The 20,932-nt window shown below is 47.8% G+C and overlaps 1 protein-coding gene across 3 annotated transcripts in view; it reads right to left on the bottom strand.

Annotated features, from left to right (window-relative positions):
* LOC116514163 (transducin-like enhancer protein 1) overlaps positions 1-20,932 on the bottom strand; it is an 88,992-nt gene that overhangs the window by 51,541 nt on the left and 16,519 nt on the right. For all 3 annotated transcript variants that reach the window (XM_032225670.1, XM_032225749.1, XM_032225830.1), the window contains 3 exons: positions 19,561-19,605; positions 7,171-7,233; positions 5,532-5,606 (listed from right to left, as the gene is read on the bottom strand). In XM_032225670.1, the coding sequence (XP_032081561.1) occupies positions 5,532-5,606; positions 7,171-7,233; positions 19,561-19,605 (183 nt within the window). The remainder of the gene's footprint in view (positions 1-5,531; positions 5,607-7,170; positions 7,234-19,560; positions 19,606-20,932) is intronic.

Below are 20,932 nucleotides of genomic sequence, written 5' to 3'. Positions count from 1 at the left end.
CTATCCTTATTCCTTATTCTATATTCTATTCTATCCTATCCTTGTTCATTTTATTCCTTATTCTCTCCTATCCTATCCTTTTTCTATTCTATCCTATCCTTATTTTATTCCTTATTCTATCCCATCCTATCCTTATTCCTTATTCCATTCTATATTCTATTCTATTCTATCCGATCCTAATTCCATATTCTAGCCTATCCTTATTCTATCCTATCCTAATTCCATATTCTAGCCTATCCTTATTCTATCCTATCCTAATTCCATATTCTATCCTATCCTTATTCTATCCTATCCTTATCCTTATTCTATATTCAATTCTATCCTTATTCCTTATTTTATTATTCTATCCTATCCTTATTTTTATTCTATTCTATCCGATCCTAATTCCATATTCTATCCTATCCTTATTACTTATTTTATTCCTTTTTCTATCCTATCCTAATTCCATATTCTATCCTATCCTTATTTTATTCCTTATTCTATCCTATCCTATCCTTGTTCCTTATTCCATTCCATATTCTACTCCGGTGATGGTGAACCTATTGGCAGATGTGCCACAGGTGGAATGCAGAGCCCTCTCTGTGGGCACGCGAGCTGCCACCCCAGCTCAGCTCCACTGTACATGTGCGAGCGCCTCCCACCGGCCAGCTGGTTTCCGGGTCTCTGCTGCACATCTGCAAGGGGTGGGGCACACACACGGGGCTTGCACACGCCATCCCCATGTTGCGCTTCCATGGGGGTCACATACACATGTTCAGAAGTGGAGGATGGGTGCATGGGGGGTGTACATACAGGGGGGGCACACGCACATTACGTTATGGGTGCACGGGTGCTTTTGGCACTTGGTGAAGAAAAGATTAGCCATCAGTGTTCTATTCTATCCTTATTCCTTATTCCATTCCATTCTAAATTTCTGTTGCTAAGCAGGGCGGTTGTTAAGTGAGAGGAGTTCAATTTCACGAGCTTTTGGCCAGAGGTGGTAAGCGAATCAGTGCGGTTGTAAAATGAATCATGCGGTTGTTAAGTGAATACAGCTTTCCCTACTGAAAATTTTTATTTTATTGTTTGTAAATCTTCCAGAACTGCTTCTGGGCAAGATGGACAGCATAGAAGTAAAGAAATCAAACGCAGAAAATGCTGCCTGGGCTTGCAATCAACAATTTCCTTTTCTCCCAAGCAGGAAACCCCGACTTACGGCTTGTTGTAAGGTCTGCCTCTACTTACAACCCAGATTTGAAGTACCAACAACCGTCCGTGTCATCACAGGATTACAATTTCGGCAACTCGGCAAACCAGGTTGCCTTCCCTGATCTTTGCGGCGTCCCACCGTTGTGTGATCATGAATCGCAACCTTTTTCGCCAGAAACTATTCTCTACAGGTAGCCCTCGACCTACGACCACCACCGAGGCCAAAAAGTAATGTTGCTAAGTGAGAAATTGGTTGTGAGTTTCGCTCATGTTTATGGTCAACTGAGGAATTGGAATTGACCGGGTGCAGGAACTGGGTGTTGTGGCCCCTCAACAGGCAGCAGAGCTGGCATCAGATTTGGAGAGTGAGGAGGTTGGGGAGGAACCTGGGCCAGTCCTGGAGTCTGGGGAAGGCTCTAATGAGGGCTCTGTGTCGGAGGCAGAGAGGGGGCCAGAGCCATCTGACAGTTATCAGCTGCCTTCGGAGTCAGACATCAGTGAGGCGGAAGAACAGCTGGAGCCTGTTCCCAGTGTGCGCATGCACAGAGTTGCCAGACGAAGGGAACAGCTAAGGAACAAGGGTTGACTTGGGAGTAAAGGCACAGGTAGGCAATGAATGGCCCCTCCGAGAGGAAATAAAAGAGGAGCGAAAGGGGAGTGGAGTTTGCAGGAGACAATTAGTTGGCTTAATTGGTTCCTGACTCTCCGAGACTCCTGGCCAAGTTTTGAAGATATCGTCCTGGCAGCTCTCCAAACTAGATAAGGTCTGTGACTGTAAATTAAATAAAAGAGGTTTATCGGGACGAGGACTTGGCTTCAGGCCACTGGGAAGCCTAGATCAGAACACTAACACTGTCCATGGCCCTGTTGCGCTGCTCGCTTAGGTGGGCCAGGCTTACTGTTTGAAGGCTGAACAAAGTCTTCAATGGAGCGAGGAAGCACTGTGGAGCCAGGCCCTTCCCACCCGCATCCAGCCCGCCGGAGTTTGCTGCGCTGGAGCAGGAATGAGGGCCTGTCCCGCGGAACCCACTGCCGGAGGGAGGACGACGATGAGGAGGAGAACGGCGAGGTTGTGCGCTGGCTGGCCAGGCAGGAAGCAAGTCAGGTGGGGCTGGCTGGCCGGTTGGGGAGGCAGCAATCATGGCCACTTAGGTCAGGGGTCGGCAAACGTAAACACTCAAAGAGCCATTTGGACCCGTTTCCCACCGAAAAGAAAACACCGGGAGCCACAAAGGTCCTAACCGGAAGCCCCCTGTTCAATGCTGGAGCTGACCGGAAGTTCAGTTCCCCCACCACAGAGTCTCCTCCTAGCGCGGTGTCCTTTTTCCTCTACCTGTCATAACCGAAAGCCCTATCAATTGTGGAGACAACTGGAAAACCCTCCCCTTGCCATAGAGTCTTCTCCTGGCGCACTGTGCTTCTCTCCCCCCCCCCCGGAAGCTCCTCTCAAAATTGTGGCGCCAACCAGTGACGGAGCCGCAGCAGAGGGAGGAAAGAGCCACATGCAGCTCCAGAGCCGCAGTTTGCTGACCCCTGGCTTAGGTGGCTGCCGCCGCCAGCAACTTAAATGCCCCGACTGAAGCAATTAGCCACACTGAGGGGGGGGGGAATGGCTGCTCAGGTGGCTCCTTCCCCCTCCCCGCCATTGCCACCAGCTTAAATGCCCTATCACGCTCTCCCTCTCTCTCATACACACACACAGAGTTTTGAGAGCTCCCCCCTCTCTCTAACCATGTGGCAACAGCAGTTGTGGCGCTTCAGTGACAGGCTGGTGGGATGCTCAGATAAGCCATTGCAGGGCATTGGGGGGGGGAAGGGAAGCTCCTCACCCCTCCACCGCCTTCCTTCATATTCCCACCCCCCCAATTTCCTCGCTTTTTGACTGTCGCACCAGTGCGTTCCTCAGCCCCTTGCTAGGTTACGGCAGCAAGCAATGAGAAGAAGTGGCAAAGAACGAAGTGAGGCGGGGGTGGTGGTGCAGAGATGCCCTACCACCACCCCCCCACAGCTTACCCGTGGGCCCTTCAGCCAGCCCAAATCCTTGCCCACCCCCCCTTCACAAGGCAGCCACATCCCTTCACTAACAGCTCTTTCCGCTGCTGCCACGTGCTGAGCAATTAAAATACTCTGTGGGGCTACGATAAAAGAAAATAGCTCAGAGCTTCCAACTTCTCACAAAAATATAATAATCTCGCGACTTTGGAAGGTCTGAACTATTTTTTTTTTTTTATCGTAGTCCCAGAGACTAGCTGCTCTGCACGCAGCAATGGAGGACAATAGCAATAGCAATAGCAGTTAGACTTATATACCGCTTCATAGGGCTTTCAGCCCTCTCTAAGCGGTTTACAGAGTCAGCATATTGCCCCCAACAACAATCCGGGTCCTCATTTTACCCACCTCGGAAGGATGGAAGGCTGAGTCAACCCTGAGCCAATGAGATTTGAACCGCTGAACTGCAGAACTGCAGTCAGCTGAAGTAGCCTGCAGTGCTGCATTTAACCACTGCGCCACCTTGGCTCTTACTGGGTCTGACCGCGCGCATGCACGCTGGGATGGTGTGAGCCAGACCGAAGTGAGGCGGGCTGGACCCTTACAGCTTCCAGGAGGGCCACGCGGGCCGGATTCAGCGTCATCGTGGGCCAGATTCGGCCCGCGGGCATTGAGTTTGACACCCCTGATCTATTTTTTTTGAAAAAAATTGTTTTTTATTAACAAACATGTAAAATACACACACACAAAACCTAGACGTACACCACATTTACACAATACAATACGAACAGGAGCTTCCTGTTCTTTCTAATAGCAATTATCAATCCATACCACTCACCTTATATTATTTCCCCTTCTATTGTATTCCATTTGGATTTCACCATTCTTAACCCTCTTATTTTACTCATAACTATTATTTTTTGAGTTTTGTTACATTCCTTCATTGATTCCTGTTTCTTTCCTCCATCCACCTATACCATTTATCCCATATCTGGTAGAATTCTGATTCTTCTTTCCCCTGGATTTCTTTAGTTGGTTTGTCCATTTCAGCACAATCCATAACTTTTCTTATTATTTCATCTTTGCTGGAATTAATTTGTTTTTCCATTTCTGGGCAAAGGCAATCCTTGCCACCGTAATTATATGTAGTATTAAATACTGGATTTCTTTTTTGTATTTCGCAGACATCATTCCTAATAAAAAAACTTCAGGTTTCCATTCTATTTTAACCCCTGTTATTGCCTCCAGCCAATTTTTGATCCTTTCCCAACCCTCTGCACTATGCAGGGGAAAAAAACCATTCTAAAGTTGTGGAGTTGGAAGGTTCCCTAAAGATCATCTAGTGCAGCCCTTGGGAGGGGTGTGTAGAATAAAAAAACCAGAATTCTAAAATAGTGAAGCTGAAAGGCACCCTTAAAGATCACCTAGTCCAGGGGTCGGCAAACTTAAACACTCAAAGAGCCATTTGGACCCATTTCCCACAGAAGAAAACACCGGGAGCCACAAAGGTCCTAACCAGAAGCCCCCGGTTCAATTCTGGAGCTGACCGGAAGTTCAGTTCTCCCACCATAGAGTCTCCTCCTAGCGCGGCATCCTTTTTCCTCTACCTGTCATAACCGAAAGCCCTATCAATTGTGGAGACAACTGGAAAACCCTCCCTTGCCATAGAGTCTTCTCCTGGCGCATTGTGCTTCCCCCCCCCCCCCCGGCCACCGGAAGCTCCTCTCAAAATTGTGGCACTGACCGGTGGCGGAGCCGCAGCAGAGGGAAGAAAGAGCCACATGCAGCTCCAGAGCCAGTTTGCTGACCCCTGGCTTAGGTGGCTGCCGCCACCAGCAGCTTAAATGCCCTGACTGAAGCAATTTGCCACACTAGGAGGGGGAAATGGCTGCTCAGGTGGCTCCTTCCACCTTCCCGCCATTGCAGCAGCTTGAATGCCCCGATCACGCTCTCCCTCTCTCTCATACACACACACACAGAGTTCTGAGAGCTCCCCCTCCCCCCTCTCTCTGTCATGCGACCGGTGACTGAGCTGCAGCAGAGGGAGGAAAGAGCCACATGCGGCTCCAGAGCCGCAGTTTGCTGACCACTGGGCTAGTCCAACCTTTGCGCTTCCCAGAAAACAATTCCGTCACCCTTGAGAAGTGTCCGTCTGTCTCCTCAAAACCACCACAGGTGGTGAACTCCCAACGCCTAGAAGCAAAGTTGCGTCATCTTGTACAACTCCCGGCAATGAGAAGTTTCTCCTTAAACCCAGAGAAGCGTACCAGATGCCAAATTCACCAGAAACCACCACAGTCCTTCTGGGCACCAAGAAAACCTCAACAAGAGACAGAAAAGAGAGTCCTACATACCCCGATTGCCACATTCAGTTCTGCCACCGTCACCTGCTTCGCCCGCTCCACCGCCTGGACTACTTGTTGCTGGTGCTACCGAAAAAACAAAAGGGGGGTGAGAAATATGATTATCATTTACAAAACTTTGGATACTCTGGGTCTATTTTAAATCATCGTCATACTGGATTTATCTTCCTCTTTACGTCCAAGATGCCCAGAATCACTTCATAGACTAGAACTCCCAGCCTCCTGGTGATTGGCTTAAAGTAACCCCGCCGGCATTCATGCCTAAGGCGGGATTAGAACTCACAGCCTCCTGCTGATTGCCTCAAAGTCACCTGACAGGCATTCACCCCCAAGGCAGGACTAGAATTCACAGTCTCTTGGTGACTGGCCCAAAGTCCTCCAGCCACCTTTCATGGCTAACGCAGGATTTGAACTCATGATTTCTCACTTTGTAGCCTGGTGTTTTAATTACTGTACCGAACTAGGAACCTGCATGCTGAGTTTGGACCAGGTTGGATCTGGGACAAAACCCAGCAATAAAGTAATTGTTTCAAGAATGTATTTGACAATAAACTTGAAATTAAACAAGTCGAAAGCCACCAAGCTGACTTTTGTGCCTAAGACAGGACTAGAACTCCCAGTCTCCTCATGATTGGCCCAAAGTCACCCAGAGAGGTTTCATACCTAAGGTGAGACTAGATCTCCCAGTCTCCTGGTGATTGGCCCAACGTCACCCAGAGAGGTTTCATACCTAAGGTGAGACTAGAACTCCCAGTCTCCTGGTGATTGGCCCAAAGTCACCCAGAGAGGTTTCATACCTAAGGTGAGACTAGAACTCCCAGTCTCCTGGTGATTGGCCCAAAGTCACCCAGAGAGGTTTCATACCTAAGGTGAGACTAGAACTCCCAGTCTCCTCATGATTGGTCCAAAGTCACCCAGAGAGGTTTCATACCTAAGGTGAGACTAGAACTCCCAGTCTCCTCATGATTGGTCCAAAGTCACCCAGAGAGGTTTCATACCTAAGGTGAGACTAGAACTCCCAGTCTCCTGGTGATTGGCCCAAAGTCACCCAGAGAGGTTTCATACCTAAGGTGAGACTAGAACTCCCAGTCTCCTCGTGATTGGCCCAACGTCACCCAGAGAGGTTTCATACCTAAGGTGAGACTAGAACTCCCAGTCTCCTGGTGATTGGCCCAACGTCACCCAGAGAGGTTTCATACCTAAGGTGAGACTAGAACTCCCAGTCTCCTGGTGATTGGCCCAAAGTCACCCAGAGAGGTTTCATACCTAAGGTGAGACTAGAACTCCCAGTCTCCTGGTGATTGGCCCAACGTCACCCAGAGAGGTTTCATACCTAAGGTGAGACTAGAACTCCCAGTCTCCTCGTGATTGGTCCAAAGTCACCCAGCTGCCTTTTGTGCATTAGGTGGGACTAGAACTCACCGTCTCCTTGTGATTGGTCCAAAGTCACCCAGCTGGCTTTCATGGCTAAGATGGGACTAGAGCTCTCCACCTCCCTTTTTCTAGCTTTGGTGCCTTCATGACTGGACCAAACTGGTTCCTGTATGTTTTGTTTTTTTTAAAGCTGAAAATCTTACATCCTCTCTGCAAGTAGGACGGGAGAAAGGAATAAACCTATCGTGACACTCACCTCCTGAGACAAGAAGGGGATGAGCTGAGCACAGATGACATTCAGCCTCTTGGCAATCTCCGTCTGCAAGGGGGAAAGGGGAGGGGGGAGAGGGCAGGAGAAAGGGAGGACGCCATTACAGTGCATCCGTCTGAATTCCCACAAAACGGAATAGAAATAGGATAGGAATAATAGAATAGGAATAGAGAATAAAGAATAGACTAGAATAGGGAATAAAAAATAGAATAGGGAATAAAGAATAGAATAGGAGATATAGAATAGAATAGGGAATATAGAATAGAATAGGGAATAAAGAATAGAATAGAATAGGAAATGTAGACTAGACTAGAATAGGGAATAAAGAATAGACTAGAATAGGAAATAAAAAATAGAATAGGGAATAAAGAATAGAATAGGAGATATAGAATAGAATAGGGAATATAGAATAGAATAGGGAATAAAGAATAGAATAGGGAATAAAGAATAGAATAGAATAGGGAATATAGAATAGAATAGAATAGACTAAAATAGGGAATAAAGAATAGACTAGAATAGGGAATAAAGAATAGACTAGAATAGGAAATAAAAAATAGAATAGGGAATAAAGAATAGAATAGGAGATATAGAATAGAATAGGGAATATAGAATAGAATAGGGAATAAAGAATAGAATAGGGAATAAAGAATAGAATAGAATAGGGAATATAGAATAGAATAGAATAGACTAAAATAGGGAATAAAGAATAGACTAGAATAGGGAATAAAGAATAGACTAGAATAGGAAATAAAAAATAGAATAGAATAGGGAATAAAGAATAGAAAAGGAGATATAGAATAGAATAGGGAATAAAGAATAGAAGAGAATGGGGAATATAGAATAGAATAGGGAATAAAGAAGAGAATAGAATAGGGAATATAGAATAGAATAGGAAATAAAAAATAGAATAGAATAGGGAATAGAGAATAGAATAGAGAATAAAGAATAGAAGAAAATAGGGAATAAAGAATAGAAGAGAACAGGGAATAAAGAATAGAAGAGAATAGGGAATAAAGAATAGACTAGAATAGGAAATAAAAAATAGAATAGAATAGGGAATAAAGAATAGAAAAGGAGATATAGAATAGAATAGGAAATAAAAAATAGAATAGAATAGAGAATAAAGAATAGAAGAAAATAGGGAATAAAGAATAGAAGAGAATGGGGAATATAGAATAGACTAGAATAGGAAATAAAAAATAGAATAGAATAGGGAATAAAGAATAGAATAGGAAATAAAAAAATAGAATAGAATAGAAAATAAAGAATAGAACAGAATAGACCAACAGAGTTGGAAGGGACCTTGTAGGTCATCTAGTCCAACCCCCCGCCCAAGCGGGAGACCCTACACCATTTCTGACAGAGGGCAGTCCAGCCTCTTCTCGAAAGCTTCCGGGGATGAAGCTCCCACAACCCCGAAGGCAACTTCTGTTCCATGGTTTGATTGTTCTCACTGTCAGAAAAATCCTCCTTAGATCCCAGTGCTTATCTGCTTTTCATGCAGAACTTTCTGCTTTTAAACTTTAACATGTCCACGGACTATTTTGTTTCCCTCAAAGTTTGATCCCGCCATCTGAAAATCCAGCAACCAATCCACATTTTACAGTATGACTTAAAGAAACAGGTATAGCATTGTTACATGATTTATATATTGCCAACCCAACCGTTAGAATTATATTCCTAACAGGGAGTGTAACGCAACAACCCGTCCTTTGCATTTTTCTGCTTTTGAAATCAGGCTAAGCCTCCTGCTCATTCACCTCAACGCTTTCGCCCACTCGCCAACCTGACAAAACAGCCTTCCCACTGCCTTTCTCCGGGATCTTGGGTTCAACTTCCCAGTACTCCTCAAATTACGACCGTCATGGAAGCCCGCCCGCGAAGGTCATTAAGTCATGACGGCTATAAAATAACCACAGTGGTCAGAGTCCGTTGACGGTCATAATTGGAGGACAGGTTTTATGATCTCGGCTGTTTCTATTTCCTGCGGTTTCACGAGCCTTGGCTAGCCACCAAGCGCAGATTCTGAGGCAAGGGTTACAAGCCCCGTGTAGCGAGCAGTTTGATTCCTTCCAATGAAATCAATTGAATTAAATTTATTTGAAATTAAATTAGTTTGAAATAAACAACGCCAGCGTTGGTCAGCTCCAAAATTCAAATCGTCAAAAATGAAAATGAAATAAACGGGTTCCACCACAAAACCGCGCTCGACGAAACCGCGCTCGACGAAACCGCATAGCTGACATCATCAACAGGGCGACAACAGCGCAGAGACAGAAGCACGCTGTAAATGCTAAACCTAAAATTAATCCCTAAACCTAAACCTAACCCCCCTAAACCTAATCCTAAACCTAACCCTTAACCTAACCCTAAACCTAATCCTAACCCTTAACCTAACCCTAACCCTTAACCTAACCCTAAAGCTAACCCTAACCCTTAACCTAACCCTTAACCTAACCCTAAACCTAACCCTTACCTTAAGTTGAATCGGCTTGCTTTCAAAGCGCTATTTAAAGCACCCTTCTTTCTCCGCGCTCGCTGTTGTCGCCCTGTTGATGACGTCAGCGACGCGGTTTAATCGGGCGCGGCTTAGTCGAGCGTGGTTTTGTCGTGCCACGAATAAATGCACATCAAACGACTAGCTTTCCTGCAAGATCTGTATCACTTCTATAATTCCATGATATTCTAATCCCCAAATCTTGCAAATACAGGTAGTCCTCAATTTACGGCCACAATGGAGCCCAAACTTTCTGTTGCTACGTGAGACACTTAACAGCCATTGTGGCGGCCATAAGTTGAGGACTACCTGTATTTGCGAGCTTTGTCCCATTTTATCACTTTTCTTGCCACAGTTGTTAAGTGAATCCCTGCAGTCGTTCAGTTAGTAATATGGTTGTAAAGCAAATTCCAGTTTTCCCCCATTGATTTTGCTGGTCAGAAGGTCGCAAAAAGAGAATCCCACGACTCTGAGACACTGCAACCGTCATAAGTATGAGTCAGTGGCCAAGCGCCTGAATTTTCATCGCGTGGCCAACGGAGAGGGATGTTGCAACGGTCGCGAGCATGAAAAACGGTCATAAATTACTTTTTCCTGTGCCGTTGTGACTTCGGACGGTTGCTAAACAAACGGTTGTAACTTGAGGACTCCCTGTATTTCGCCCCCTTGCCAGAGAGAAGCATGTTACTGCTTTGAAGTTCTCCAAAAGGCAAAAACGGGATCGCCCTCAGTGATTTAAGGAGTAAGAGGACTTCTGAGAATGCACAGAGAGCCTCACTCTCATTTCGCCATGGGAACCCCCCAACGCATGGAAAACTGGTCAGGAAAAGGGCAAGGTTTTAAAAATATTCCCCCTCCCCATTAGCATCGGCATTCATTTTGGCAGGGATATAAAGCTAGTTTGTTTGTTATTTTAAAAAAAGATAGCATTTGCCAGGAAAGAGAGAGAGAGAGAAAGGGGGAGAGAGAGAGAGAGAAAGGGGGAGAGAGAGAGAGAGAAAGGGGGAGAGAGAGAAAGGGAGAGACAGAGAGAGAATGAGAGAGAGAGAGAGAGAGAAAGAGGGAGAGAGAAAGGGAGAGAGAAAGGGGAGAGAGAGAGAAAGGGAGCAAGAGAGAAAGGGAGAGAGAGAGAGAAAGAGAGAAAGGGGGAGAGAGAAAGGGAGAGAGAGAGAGAGAGAAAGGGGGAGAGAGAGAAAGGGAGAGAGAGAGAGAGAAAGGGGGAGAGAGAGAGAGAATGAGAGAGAGAGAGAGAGAGAGAAAGGGGGAGAGAGACAGAGAAAGAGAAAGGGAGAGAGAGAGAAAGGGAGAGAGAGACACAGAGAGAATGAGAGAGAGAGAGAAAGGAAGAGAGAGAGAAAGGGAGAGAGAGAGAGAGAGAGAAAATGAGAGAGAGAGAAAGAGAGAAAGGGAGAGAGAGAGAGAAAGGGAGAGAGAGAGAGCGAAAGGGAGAGAGAGAGAGAGATAGAGAAAGGGAGAGAGAGAGAATGAGAGAGAGAGAGAGAGAAAGGGAGAGAGAGAGAAAGGGAGAGAGAGAGAAAGAGGAAGAGAGAGAAAGGGGAAGTGAGAGAGAGAGAAAGGGGGAGAGAGAGAAAGGGAGAGAGTGAAAGGGAGCGAGAAAGGGAGAGAGAGAGAATGAGAGAGAGAGAGAAAGGGAGAGAGAGAGAGAGAGTGAGAGAGAGAGAGAGAAAGGGGGAGAGAGAGAAAGGGAGAGTGAGAGAGAGGGTGGAAGGAAGAGAGAAAGAGAGAGAGGGAGAAGGAGAAAAGAGAGAAACGGAGACAGTAAGTACTTTCTGGGAAAAATTTAATTCTCTCCTGGGGGCTGCTTAATGGATTTGCCTTTCTAATGCACTTGTGGCCAGGCACCTCCGGTGGAGGGGAGGGGGCGCAGGGGTGGAAGCTGTCTCCAATTCACTTTCAGCTCGTTAATGTTCAATTTAGTGGCCTTTTAACGCTTGCCCGGATGAGAAACGATCAAACCGCCTGCCCAGATTTCCTGCTCCTGGCCTAAAATTGCTTGCCATCCATCCATCCGCCCTTCCAGTGTGCGAAGGAGAAGGAACACACAAATATATACACAATACTTTTCTTTCTGGATTCCTTTCCATCCCCACTCCCCCCCCCCAAAAAAAATGTCCTAACTCCTTCCTGGAATACAAGTAGTCCTCAGCTTACGACCGCAATTGAAGCCAAGGTTTCTGATGTTAAGCGGGACACTAGCAAAGGGGCTTTTGCTCCGTTTCCTGGCCACAGTTGTTAAGGGTATCGCTGCGGTCGTTAAGTTAGGCACGTCGCTGTGAAGTCAATCTGGCTACCGCATTGACTTGTTTGTCAGGTGATCGCAAAAGGGGGGGGGTCACTTGATTCCCAAACCACTGCAACCGTCATAAATACAAGTCAGCTGCCAAGCGTCTGAATTTTGATCACGTGACCTTGGGGAGGCTGCGACCGTCGTTAAGTGTGAAAAACGGTCGTAATGTCACTTTTCACAGGACTCTGTAACTTGGAAGGGTCACAATCAAAATTAGAACATTTGGTAACTGACTCACATTTACGACGGTTGCAGTGTCCTGGGAGGGGGGTCACGTGATTCCCCTAACGGCAACTTTCTGGAAAGCAAAGTCACAAGGGCGTTACTAACTTAACAATTGCAGTGATTCACTTAGCAAAGGTGGCAAAAAACGTCATAAGATGGGGCAAAAATCACTGAACAACGGTCTCCCTTAGCAACAGGAATTTTGGGCTAATTATTGGTTCTAAGTCAAAACTACCTATACTGAAATTTTAAAAAACACCCATATCAAGCTACATCTTTAAATGTAAGGTCAAGCTTCTCCTTGCACACGTGTGCCAGTTGTTCCTGACTCTAGGGGGCGGTGCTCATCTCCGTTTCTAAGCCGAAGAGCCAGCGCTGTCCGAAGACGTCTCCGTGGTCATGTGGCCGGCCTCGTGGCACGACAAAACCGCGCTCGACTAAGCCGTGCCCGATTAAACTGCGTCGCTAACGTCATCAACAGGGCGACAACAGCCAGCGCGGAGAAAGAAGGGCGCTTTAAATAGTGCTTTGAAAGCAAGCCGATTCAACTTAAGGTAAGGGTTAGAGATTTTAGAGATTTATTAATATTTGTAGGCCGCCCTTTTCCCTGAGGGGACTCAGGGCGGCTCACATAAAATAAGGGAAGGGGAGATACAGACATTAAGATAAGACATATAATAAAATAATAAACAACATACATTCATCATTCGGGAGGGGAATTATCCTTGTCCCCAGGCCTGACGGGCGAGCCAGTTCTTCAAGGCTGTGCGGAAGGCCTGGACGGTGGCGAGGGTGCGAATCTCTACGGGGAGCTCGTTCCAAAGGGTCGGGGCTACTACTGAGAAGGCCCTCCTCCTTGTAGTTGCCAGCCGACACTGGCTGGCCGATGGTATACGGAGGAGGCCTAATCTATGTGATCTTATTGGTCGCAGGGATGTAATTGGCAGAAGGCGGTCTCTCAAGTATCCAGATCCACTGCCATGTAGGGCTTTATGGGTGACTAATAGCACCTTGAAGCGCATCCGGAGATCGACAGGTAGCCAGCGCAGCTCGCGGAGGATAGGTGTTATGCGGGTGAACCGAGGTGCACCCACAATCACTCGCGCGGCCGCATTCTGTACTAGCTGAAGTCGCCGGATGCTCTTCAAGGGCAGCCCCATGTAGAGCACGTTGCAGTATTCCAGCCTAGAGGTCACAAGGGCCCGGGTGACTGTTGTGAGAGCCTCCCGATTCAGGTAGGGTCGCAACTGGCGCACCAGGCGAACCTGGGCGAATGCCCCCCTGGTCACAGCCATTAAATGGTGGTCAAACGATAGCTGTGAGTCCAGGAGGACTCCCAAGTTGCGAACCCTCTCTGAGGGGTGTAGAATTTGACCCCCCAGCCTGAGTGATGGAATATTGGTCGAATCTCTGGGAGGGAAACACAACAGCCACTCGGTCTTTTCTGGGTTGAGCACGAGCTTGTTAACCCTCATCCAGTCCATAACAGCTTCGAGGCCGCGGTTCATCACGTCTGCCGCTTCATTGAGTTGGCACGGGGCGGACAGATACAGTTGAGTATCGTCCGCATATTGATGGTATCTAATCCCGTGCCTGCGAATGATCTCACCCAGCGGTTTCATGTAGATGTTGAATAGTAGGGGGGATAAGACCGAGCCCTGAGGCACCCCATAAGTTAGGGGCCTAGGGGACGATCTCTGCCCCCCCACTAACACCGACTGCGACCTGTCCGAGAGGTAGGAGGAGAACCACCGCAACACGGCGCCTCCCACTCCCACCTCCCGCAGTCGTCGCAGAAGGATACCATGGTCGATGGTATCGAAAGCCGCTGAGAGGTCGAGGAGAACCAGGATGGAGGAATGTCCTCCATCTCTGGCCCTCCAGAGATCATCGGTCAATGCGACCAAAGCGGTTTCTGTGCTGTAACCGGGTCTGAAGCCTGACTGGAAGGGGTCTAGATAGTTAGGTTTAGGGTTAGGTTTAGGGTTAGGTTTAGGGTTAGGTTAAGGGTTAGGTATAGGATTAGGTTTAGGGGGGTTAGGTTTAGGGTTAGGGGTTAATTTTAGGTTTAGCGTTTACAGCATGCTTCTGTCTCCGCGCTGTTGTCGCCCTGTTGATGACGTCAGCTACGCGGTTTCGTCGAGCGCTGTTTAGTCGAACGCGGTTTTGTGGTGGAACCGGCCGGCATGACTAAACACCAAATGGCTTAACGAATGGCCATGGCTAAACTGAGCTCCCATGACTTGTCCCAGCTTCTGCCAACCTAGCAGTTCAAAAGCACGTAAAAAATGCAAGTAGAAAAATAGGGACCACCTTTAGTGGGAAGGGAACAGCGTTCCGTGCGCCTTCAACGTTTAGTCATGCTGGCCACATGACCATGGAAACATCTTCGGACAGCGCTGGCTCTTCGGCTTAGAAACAGAGATGAGCACCGCCCCCTAGAGTCAGGAAGGACTAGCACATATGTGTGAGGGGAACCTTTACCTTTTTGGGGGCGGAGGCTCTTGCCTTAAGAATGACAATTTCTCCCATTGCAATTCTCCTATTTTCTGCTAACAGAACCACTTCAACAACCCCTCCCTCAATTTCCTAGCTTTCATTTCTCAAAAAAGAGAGATTCCTTTCATTTGCATCTGTCTCTGTCTCTTTCGGTCTCCCTCTCTCTGTCTCTCTTTCTTTCTGTCTCTCTCTGTCGGTCTCTCTCTCTGTCTCTCTCTGTCTGTCTGTCTCTCTCTTTCTGTCTCTTTCTGTCTGTCTGTCTCTCTCTCTCTTTCTGTCTCTGTCTGTCTCTGTCTCTCCGTCTCTCTGTCTCTTTCTCTCTCTGTCTCTTTCTGTGTATCTGTCTCTCCCTCTCTGTGTCTTTCTCTGTCTCTCTCTCTTTCTCTCTCTGTCTCTTTCTGTGTATCTCTCTTTCTGTCTGTCTTTGTCTCTCTGTCTCTCTCTGTCTGTCTGTCTCTCTTTCTCTTTCTCTCTGTCTGTCTCTCTCTGTCTGTCTCTGTGTTTCTTTCTGCCTGTCTCTCCCTCTCTGTCTTTCTGTCTCTGTCTCTTTCTGTCTCTCTCTGTCTCTTTCTGTCTCTCTGTCTGTCCCTTTGTCTCTCTCTCTTTCTGTCTCTCTCTGTCTCTTTCTGACTCTCTCTGTCTCTGTCTCTTTGTCTGTCTCTTTCTGTCTCTCTCTGTCTTTCTCTCTCTCTTTCTGTCTCTGTCTTTGTCTCTCTGTCTGTCTCTCTCTCTCTCTCTTTCTGTCTGTCTGTCTCTTTCTCTGTGTGTGTGTCTCTGTGTCTCTTTCTTTCTGTCTCTCTCTGTCTTTCTTTCTCTCTCTGTCTTTCTCTCTCTTTCTGTCTCTCTGTCTTTCTCTCTCTCTGTCTTTCTCTCTCTCTTTCTGTCTCTGTCTTTCTCTCTCTCTGTCTTTCTCTCTCTCTTTCTGTCTCTCTGTCTTTCTCTCTCTCTGTCTTTCTCTCTCTCTTTCTGTCTCTCTGTCTTTCTCTCTCTCTGTCTTTCTCTCTCTCTTTCTGTCTCTCTGTCTTTCTCTCTCTCTGTCTTTCTCTCTCTCTCTCTCTTTCTGTCTGTCTCTGTCTCTTTCTCTGTGTGTGTGTGTCTGTGTCTCTTTCTTTCTGTCTCTCTCTGTCTCTCTCTGTCTTTCTTTCTCTCTCTGTCTGTCTCTGTCCCCCCTCTATTTCTCTGTCTATCTCTGTCCCCCCCTCTATCTCTGTCTGTGTCTGTCTGTCTCTCTGTGTGTGTCTCTCTCCCCCTCTTTTATATTTTGTCATCAGGCTGTTTTCCTGCCTACGCACATCCCTGAGCACCATTTTCCCTGACAGGAAGGCAGAGTCTTTTGGAAAAATAATTAAGAAAAAGAAAAGAAATAGAAGGGTGGAGTGGAGATCAGGAAACCCACATCACCACCGCAACCCGACCACCAAGCAGCTAACTCTAAGAGGAGGCTTCGCCCGGGATCAAACTGAATGGTGTGACCTTTTTATGCTGGCAATAAAGCAGGTGATGAGGGAAAGGGGGGGTCTGGGGGGGGCTTGAATAACATTAAAAAGACACCTGCTGGGCAAATCTAATCGAAGGGGAGGCGCCAGCCTTTGGGGGAGAGAGAGGAGGGGGGGTCTCTAATAGAGAAAGGGGAGAAGGGATCGAGCAGCACGGGCTGGCCAGCCGGCCGAGGGGATAACCACAAAGCTTATACATCAGGCCTGCTCTCATTTGTCACCTGGAGGCTGTCACAGCCCGGAGTTATGAGTTTCTCCTTAAAATAAAACAGGGGGAGGGAAGGGAAGCCGTGACAGCTTTCTGGCAACTGGCCAGGCCAGCAGCACCTGAAGTTGGTTGTAAATCCTGCCATGCAACAGCACACAACATCACAAGGAAACACACAGGAGGAGAGAGAGAGAGAGAGAGAGAGAGGGAGAGGGAGGGAGGATACGGATATGGAACATCGGCTTTTAATATCATTTCATAAGGCCGCACTTGGAATCCACTTTTAGTCACCACAATGTAAAAAAAGATGTGGAGACTCTCGAAAGAGTGCAGAGAAGAGCAACAAAGAGGATAAGGGGACTGGAGGCTAAAACATATGAAGAACAGTTGCAGAACTGGGTATGTCTAATGTTTAATGAAAAGGAGGACTAGGGGAGACATGATAGCAATCTTCCAATATCTCAGAGGCTGCCACAAAGTAGAGGGAGTCAAACTATTCTCCAAGGCACCTGAGAATAGAACAAGAAGCAATGGGTGGAAACTAATCAAGGAGAGAAGCAACCTAGAACTAGGGAGAAATTTCCTGAAAGTTCGAACAATTAGCCAGTGGAACTGCTTGCCTCCAGAAGTTGTGAATGCTCCAGCGCTGGAGGCTTTTAAGAAGTGGTTGGACAGCCCCTTGTCTGAAACAATTTAGGGTTTTCTGCTTCAGCAGGGGGTTGAACTAGAACCGTGATGGCGAACCCATGGCACGCATGCCCAAAGTGGCACATGGAGCCATGTCTCCTGGCATGTGCGGAGGCATCCGTTCCTCTTCCAGGTTTCTGGTGCGCATGTGTATGCAACGATCAGCTGGCCTTTGTCCATGCGACAGTGCCGGAAACCAGAAGAGCTGGTCTTCTGGTTTCTGGATGAGCATGTGCGCCAGCCAGCTGATCATTGTGTCAGCATGCGCGGCAGTAACCGGAAGACTTGCTGGCCGATGTACATGCGCGTGACGGAAACTGGAAGTTCATTTTCCAGCACGCGCATCCCTCCCCTCCTGGGCAGCTCCTCTTCCTGGTCGCGGCCCAGATGAGTGTGAAGTGCTCCCTTTTCGGCAGGTGCCGAAAAGATTTGCCATCACTGGACTAGGAAATCTGCAAGGTTCCTTCCGACTCAGTGGTGGGATCCAGGTGGTACGGCCCGGTACAGGAGTACCAGTGGTAGCTGGGAGCAGCAGCCAACGTACCGGAGGCTCGTTTGGCCCATCTGCCTGCCCACATTCCATACTGTTTTTTGATGCAAATGGGCAATTGTGCACACGGGCACAGCATTCGGCGCCTGCGTGACCTCCGCCGAGCAGCTGCGTGTCGCATGGAGCCCAACTAGGACGCCCGGCCCCGTGCGCAGCGTACCAGTTGCGACGGGATCCAGAATCCATCACAGCTGTGGATCATCGGGATTCCCAGATGGGAAGAGGGAAGCCCCATACAGGAGGCTGGTTCAGATTTGGAAGACAGATGCAGTCAAAACCTGGGTTCGCCTGTCTCTCGTACGGCGGACAGGGGAGGGGTGGGGGCTAAATGCCCTTTCTCTGCTCCTCGGAACCTGTCACATTTATGGAGGGAGGGGGTGATTTTCGACAGACTGGCGAGAGGATTAATCTAAATCGAGCTGCTAAGCCGGCATGGGGGCCCCGACTGCACCTTTAAAGGTTAAATTGCAGCAAATGGAGAGAAAAAAAGAGGGGGGGGGGAACAAATCAGGATGAAAATTCCAATCGGGTGAGTTGCCACAGTCCCTCGTTCGGAATTAAAACATCCCCATTTTGAACGTAACAAAAGAATAGATGCAGTCTTCCATTGTTCTATTTAGAACAGTGTTTCTCAACCTTGGCAACTTGAAGATGTCCGGACTTCAACTCCCATAATTGAAGTCCGGACATCTTCAAGTTGCCAAGGTTGAGAAACACTGATTTAGAATAACAAGAGTTGGAAGGGACCTTGGAGGTCTTCTAGTCCAACCCCCTGCTTAGGCAGGAAACCCTACAGCACTTCAGACAAATCTCTGACTTACAACCATTCATTTAGCGACTGTCCAAAGTTACAAGGGCTCTGAAGGAAGGGCTTACGACACAGGTCCTCACCCCTATGACCGTTGCAGCGTTCCCTGGGGTAACATGGTAAAAATTGGGGCGCTTGGCATGCAGGTTAGTAACCCGGTTGTTAAGTGAATCCCATTACCCCCTCGACTTTGCTTGTCAGAAGGCCGTAAAGAAAAGGGGAATCACTCAACCGTCATAAATGTGAGTCAGTTGTCATGCATCCGAATGTAAATCACACAACCGTGGGAGCGTGCTGCAACGGTCATAAGCATGAGGAATGGTCATGAGTCCCTTTTTTTTCAGTGCTGCTGCAACTTTGAACGGTCACTAAATGAACTGTTGACGACTGTGTGATTCACTTAACAATGGCAGCGTTTTGGTTAGCAGCCATGGCGAAAAACGTGGTAAATTCAAACATGATTCCTTTAACAGCTCTCTCTCTATATATATACCTTATTTTTCAGACTATAAGACGCACCGGAATATAAGACGCACCCAGATTTTGAAGAGTTAAATTAAAAAAGAAAAAGTTTTTGCACTCTGCACGCCTTGCTTTTTTGTGAAAAATGCGGAATGTAGAGAGTTTGAGAGTCCTGCCAAGCGATCCTATAGGTTGGGAGTGGGGGCATAGAAGAGCAAAAAACGAGTCCATTTTTGCAAAAAAAACCAGGGCATGCATAGGCTTCGGGAGGCTTGTAGAGTGCTCCTAAGGACTGCCCCCCCCCCAAAAGAGCAAAAAATGGCACGTTTTCTGCTCGTTTTTGCCCTCCCCAGCCCCCAGGAGCACTTTGCAGGCCTCCCAAACCCTCTGCACGTCCAGTTTTGTGAAGAGGGCAGGGTTTTGGGTGGCCAAAAATACTGTAATTCAGTGTATAAGGTGCACCCAGATTTTCACCCTCTTGGGGTGAAAAAGGTGCGTCTTATACTCCGAAAAATACGGTATATACTTTGCTTAGCAACCGAAATTCTGGTTCCAATTGTGGTCGTACGTTGAGGACTCCCCGTCGCAGTAAAAGAGGTTCCCGACGCCTGCCTCCAACACGCGTGTCCACTTACCTGCTTGTGCATTTCGATGTTCAACCCGTAGGACATTTCATAATACTGGAAGACAAAAGTAACCCAAGGTTAGCCATGGAATTTCTATAAAGGATTTTGAAACGCCAAGAGGCCAGTTTCCCACCCCTATTAAACTGCAGGTGTCAAATCAAATCAAACTTTCAGGGACTCCTTTTACACCTAGAGAGGTCGTTAAAAGCGGCAAAACTCACTTAACAACTATCTTGCTGGGCAACGGAAATGTTGAGCTCAATTGTGGTCGTAAGTCGAGGACCGTTATTTCTGGAAGGGAGGGTCAAGATGGAGAAGCCGGGGAGCACTGAGCTCCACAGCCAGTCCCGTCCCCCCCCCCCGCCCTACTTTACTCTCCTTTTTTGCAAACACAGCACAGATAGTCCTCGACTTACAACGGTTCATTTTAGCGACCGTTCACAGTTACAACGGCACTGAAAAAAATGACTTCGGACAGTTTTTCACACTCTCGCGGCTGTTGCGAAATCCCCGCTGTCACGTGATTTACTCCTAGTTGTCTCGTAGTTATGACGGTCGCAGTGTCCCCGAGGTCACGCGATCCCCTTTGGAGACCTTCTGACAAGCCAAGTCGAGGGGGAAGGCAGATTCGCTTAACGACCGTGTTCCTAACTTAAAAATTGCAGAGATTCACTTAGCACCCGTGACCGGTGAGGTCGTAAAACGGGGCAAAACTCACTTAAAAGACGTCTCACTTAGCCACAGAAATTTGGGGCTCAATTGTGATCGTATGTCGGGGATGACTGTGTTGGGGCGTGTCGGTCGCCGGCACCTCCAGCAGCCGAATCGGAGGAGGAGGAGGTGTGGGAGTCAGGGAGGGCATCAAGACAACCTGAGACCTCCGAGGGGGAAGAGGGAATGGAGCCATCAGAGAGAGAGACAGAGGCGGTGCCTGGGCTGTCCGTCAGCCCTCAGAGGGAGAGTCAACAGCCCCCAAATCTGGAGGTGACTGATGAGGAAGAGGAGGAACAGCTGGGACCAGTGCCCGATGCACGGATATGCAGAAGGCCAAGGAGAGGAGAGCAGTGGAAATCCATGGGCCGGTCCTTGGGATAGAAGAGCTACCGTTGCTAGCAAGGCCCTATCCTAACTCTGGGGATAAAAGGCAGAGGGCGGAGATGAATAGAGGTGGCAGACAACTATTTATCTTCTTGCCAGATGGACTTGTTAGCCTATGGTAACAGATAAACTTTTTCCTGGGGCTTCGGGCAAAATCTAGGAATCTTTTGAGTTCACATCAGACGGTTTGTTGTGTTTGGGGAGCTGGGTCAGAACAGATTCAGCTGGAAAAACGTAGCACTTGTACCCCCAAAAAACAGGAAAATACACCCGGCAGCAGTGC

This window comes from Thamnophis elegans, chromosome 1 (genome assembly GCF_009769535.1).
Source record: "Thamnophis elegans isolate rThaEle1 chromosome 1, rThaEle1.pri, whole genome shotgun sequence".
NCBI classification, from domain to species: Eukaryota; Metazoa; Chordata; class Lepidosauria; order Squamata; family Colubridae; genus Thamnophis; species Thamnophis elegans.
This window is presented reverse-complemented; position numbering and strand designations above follow the sequence as displayed.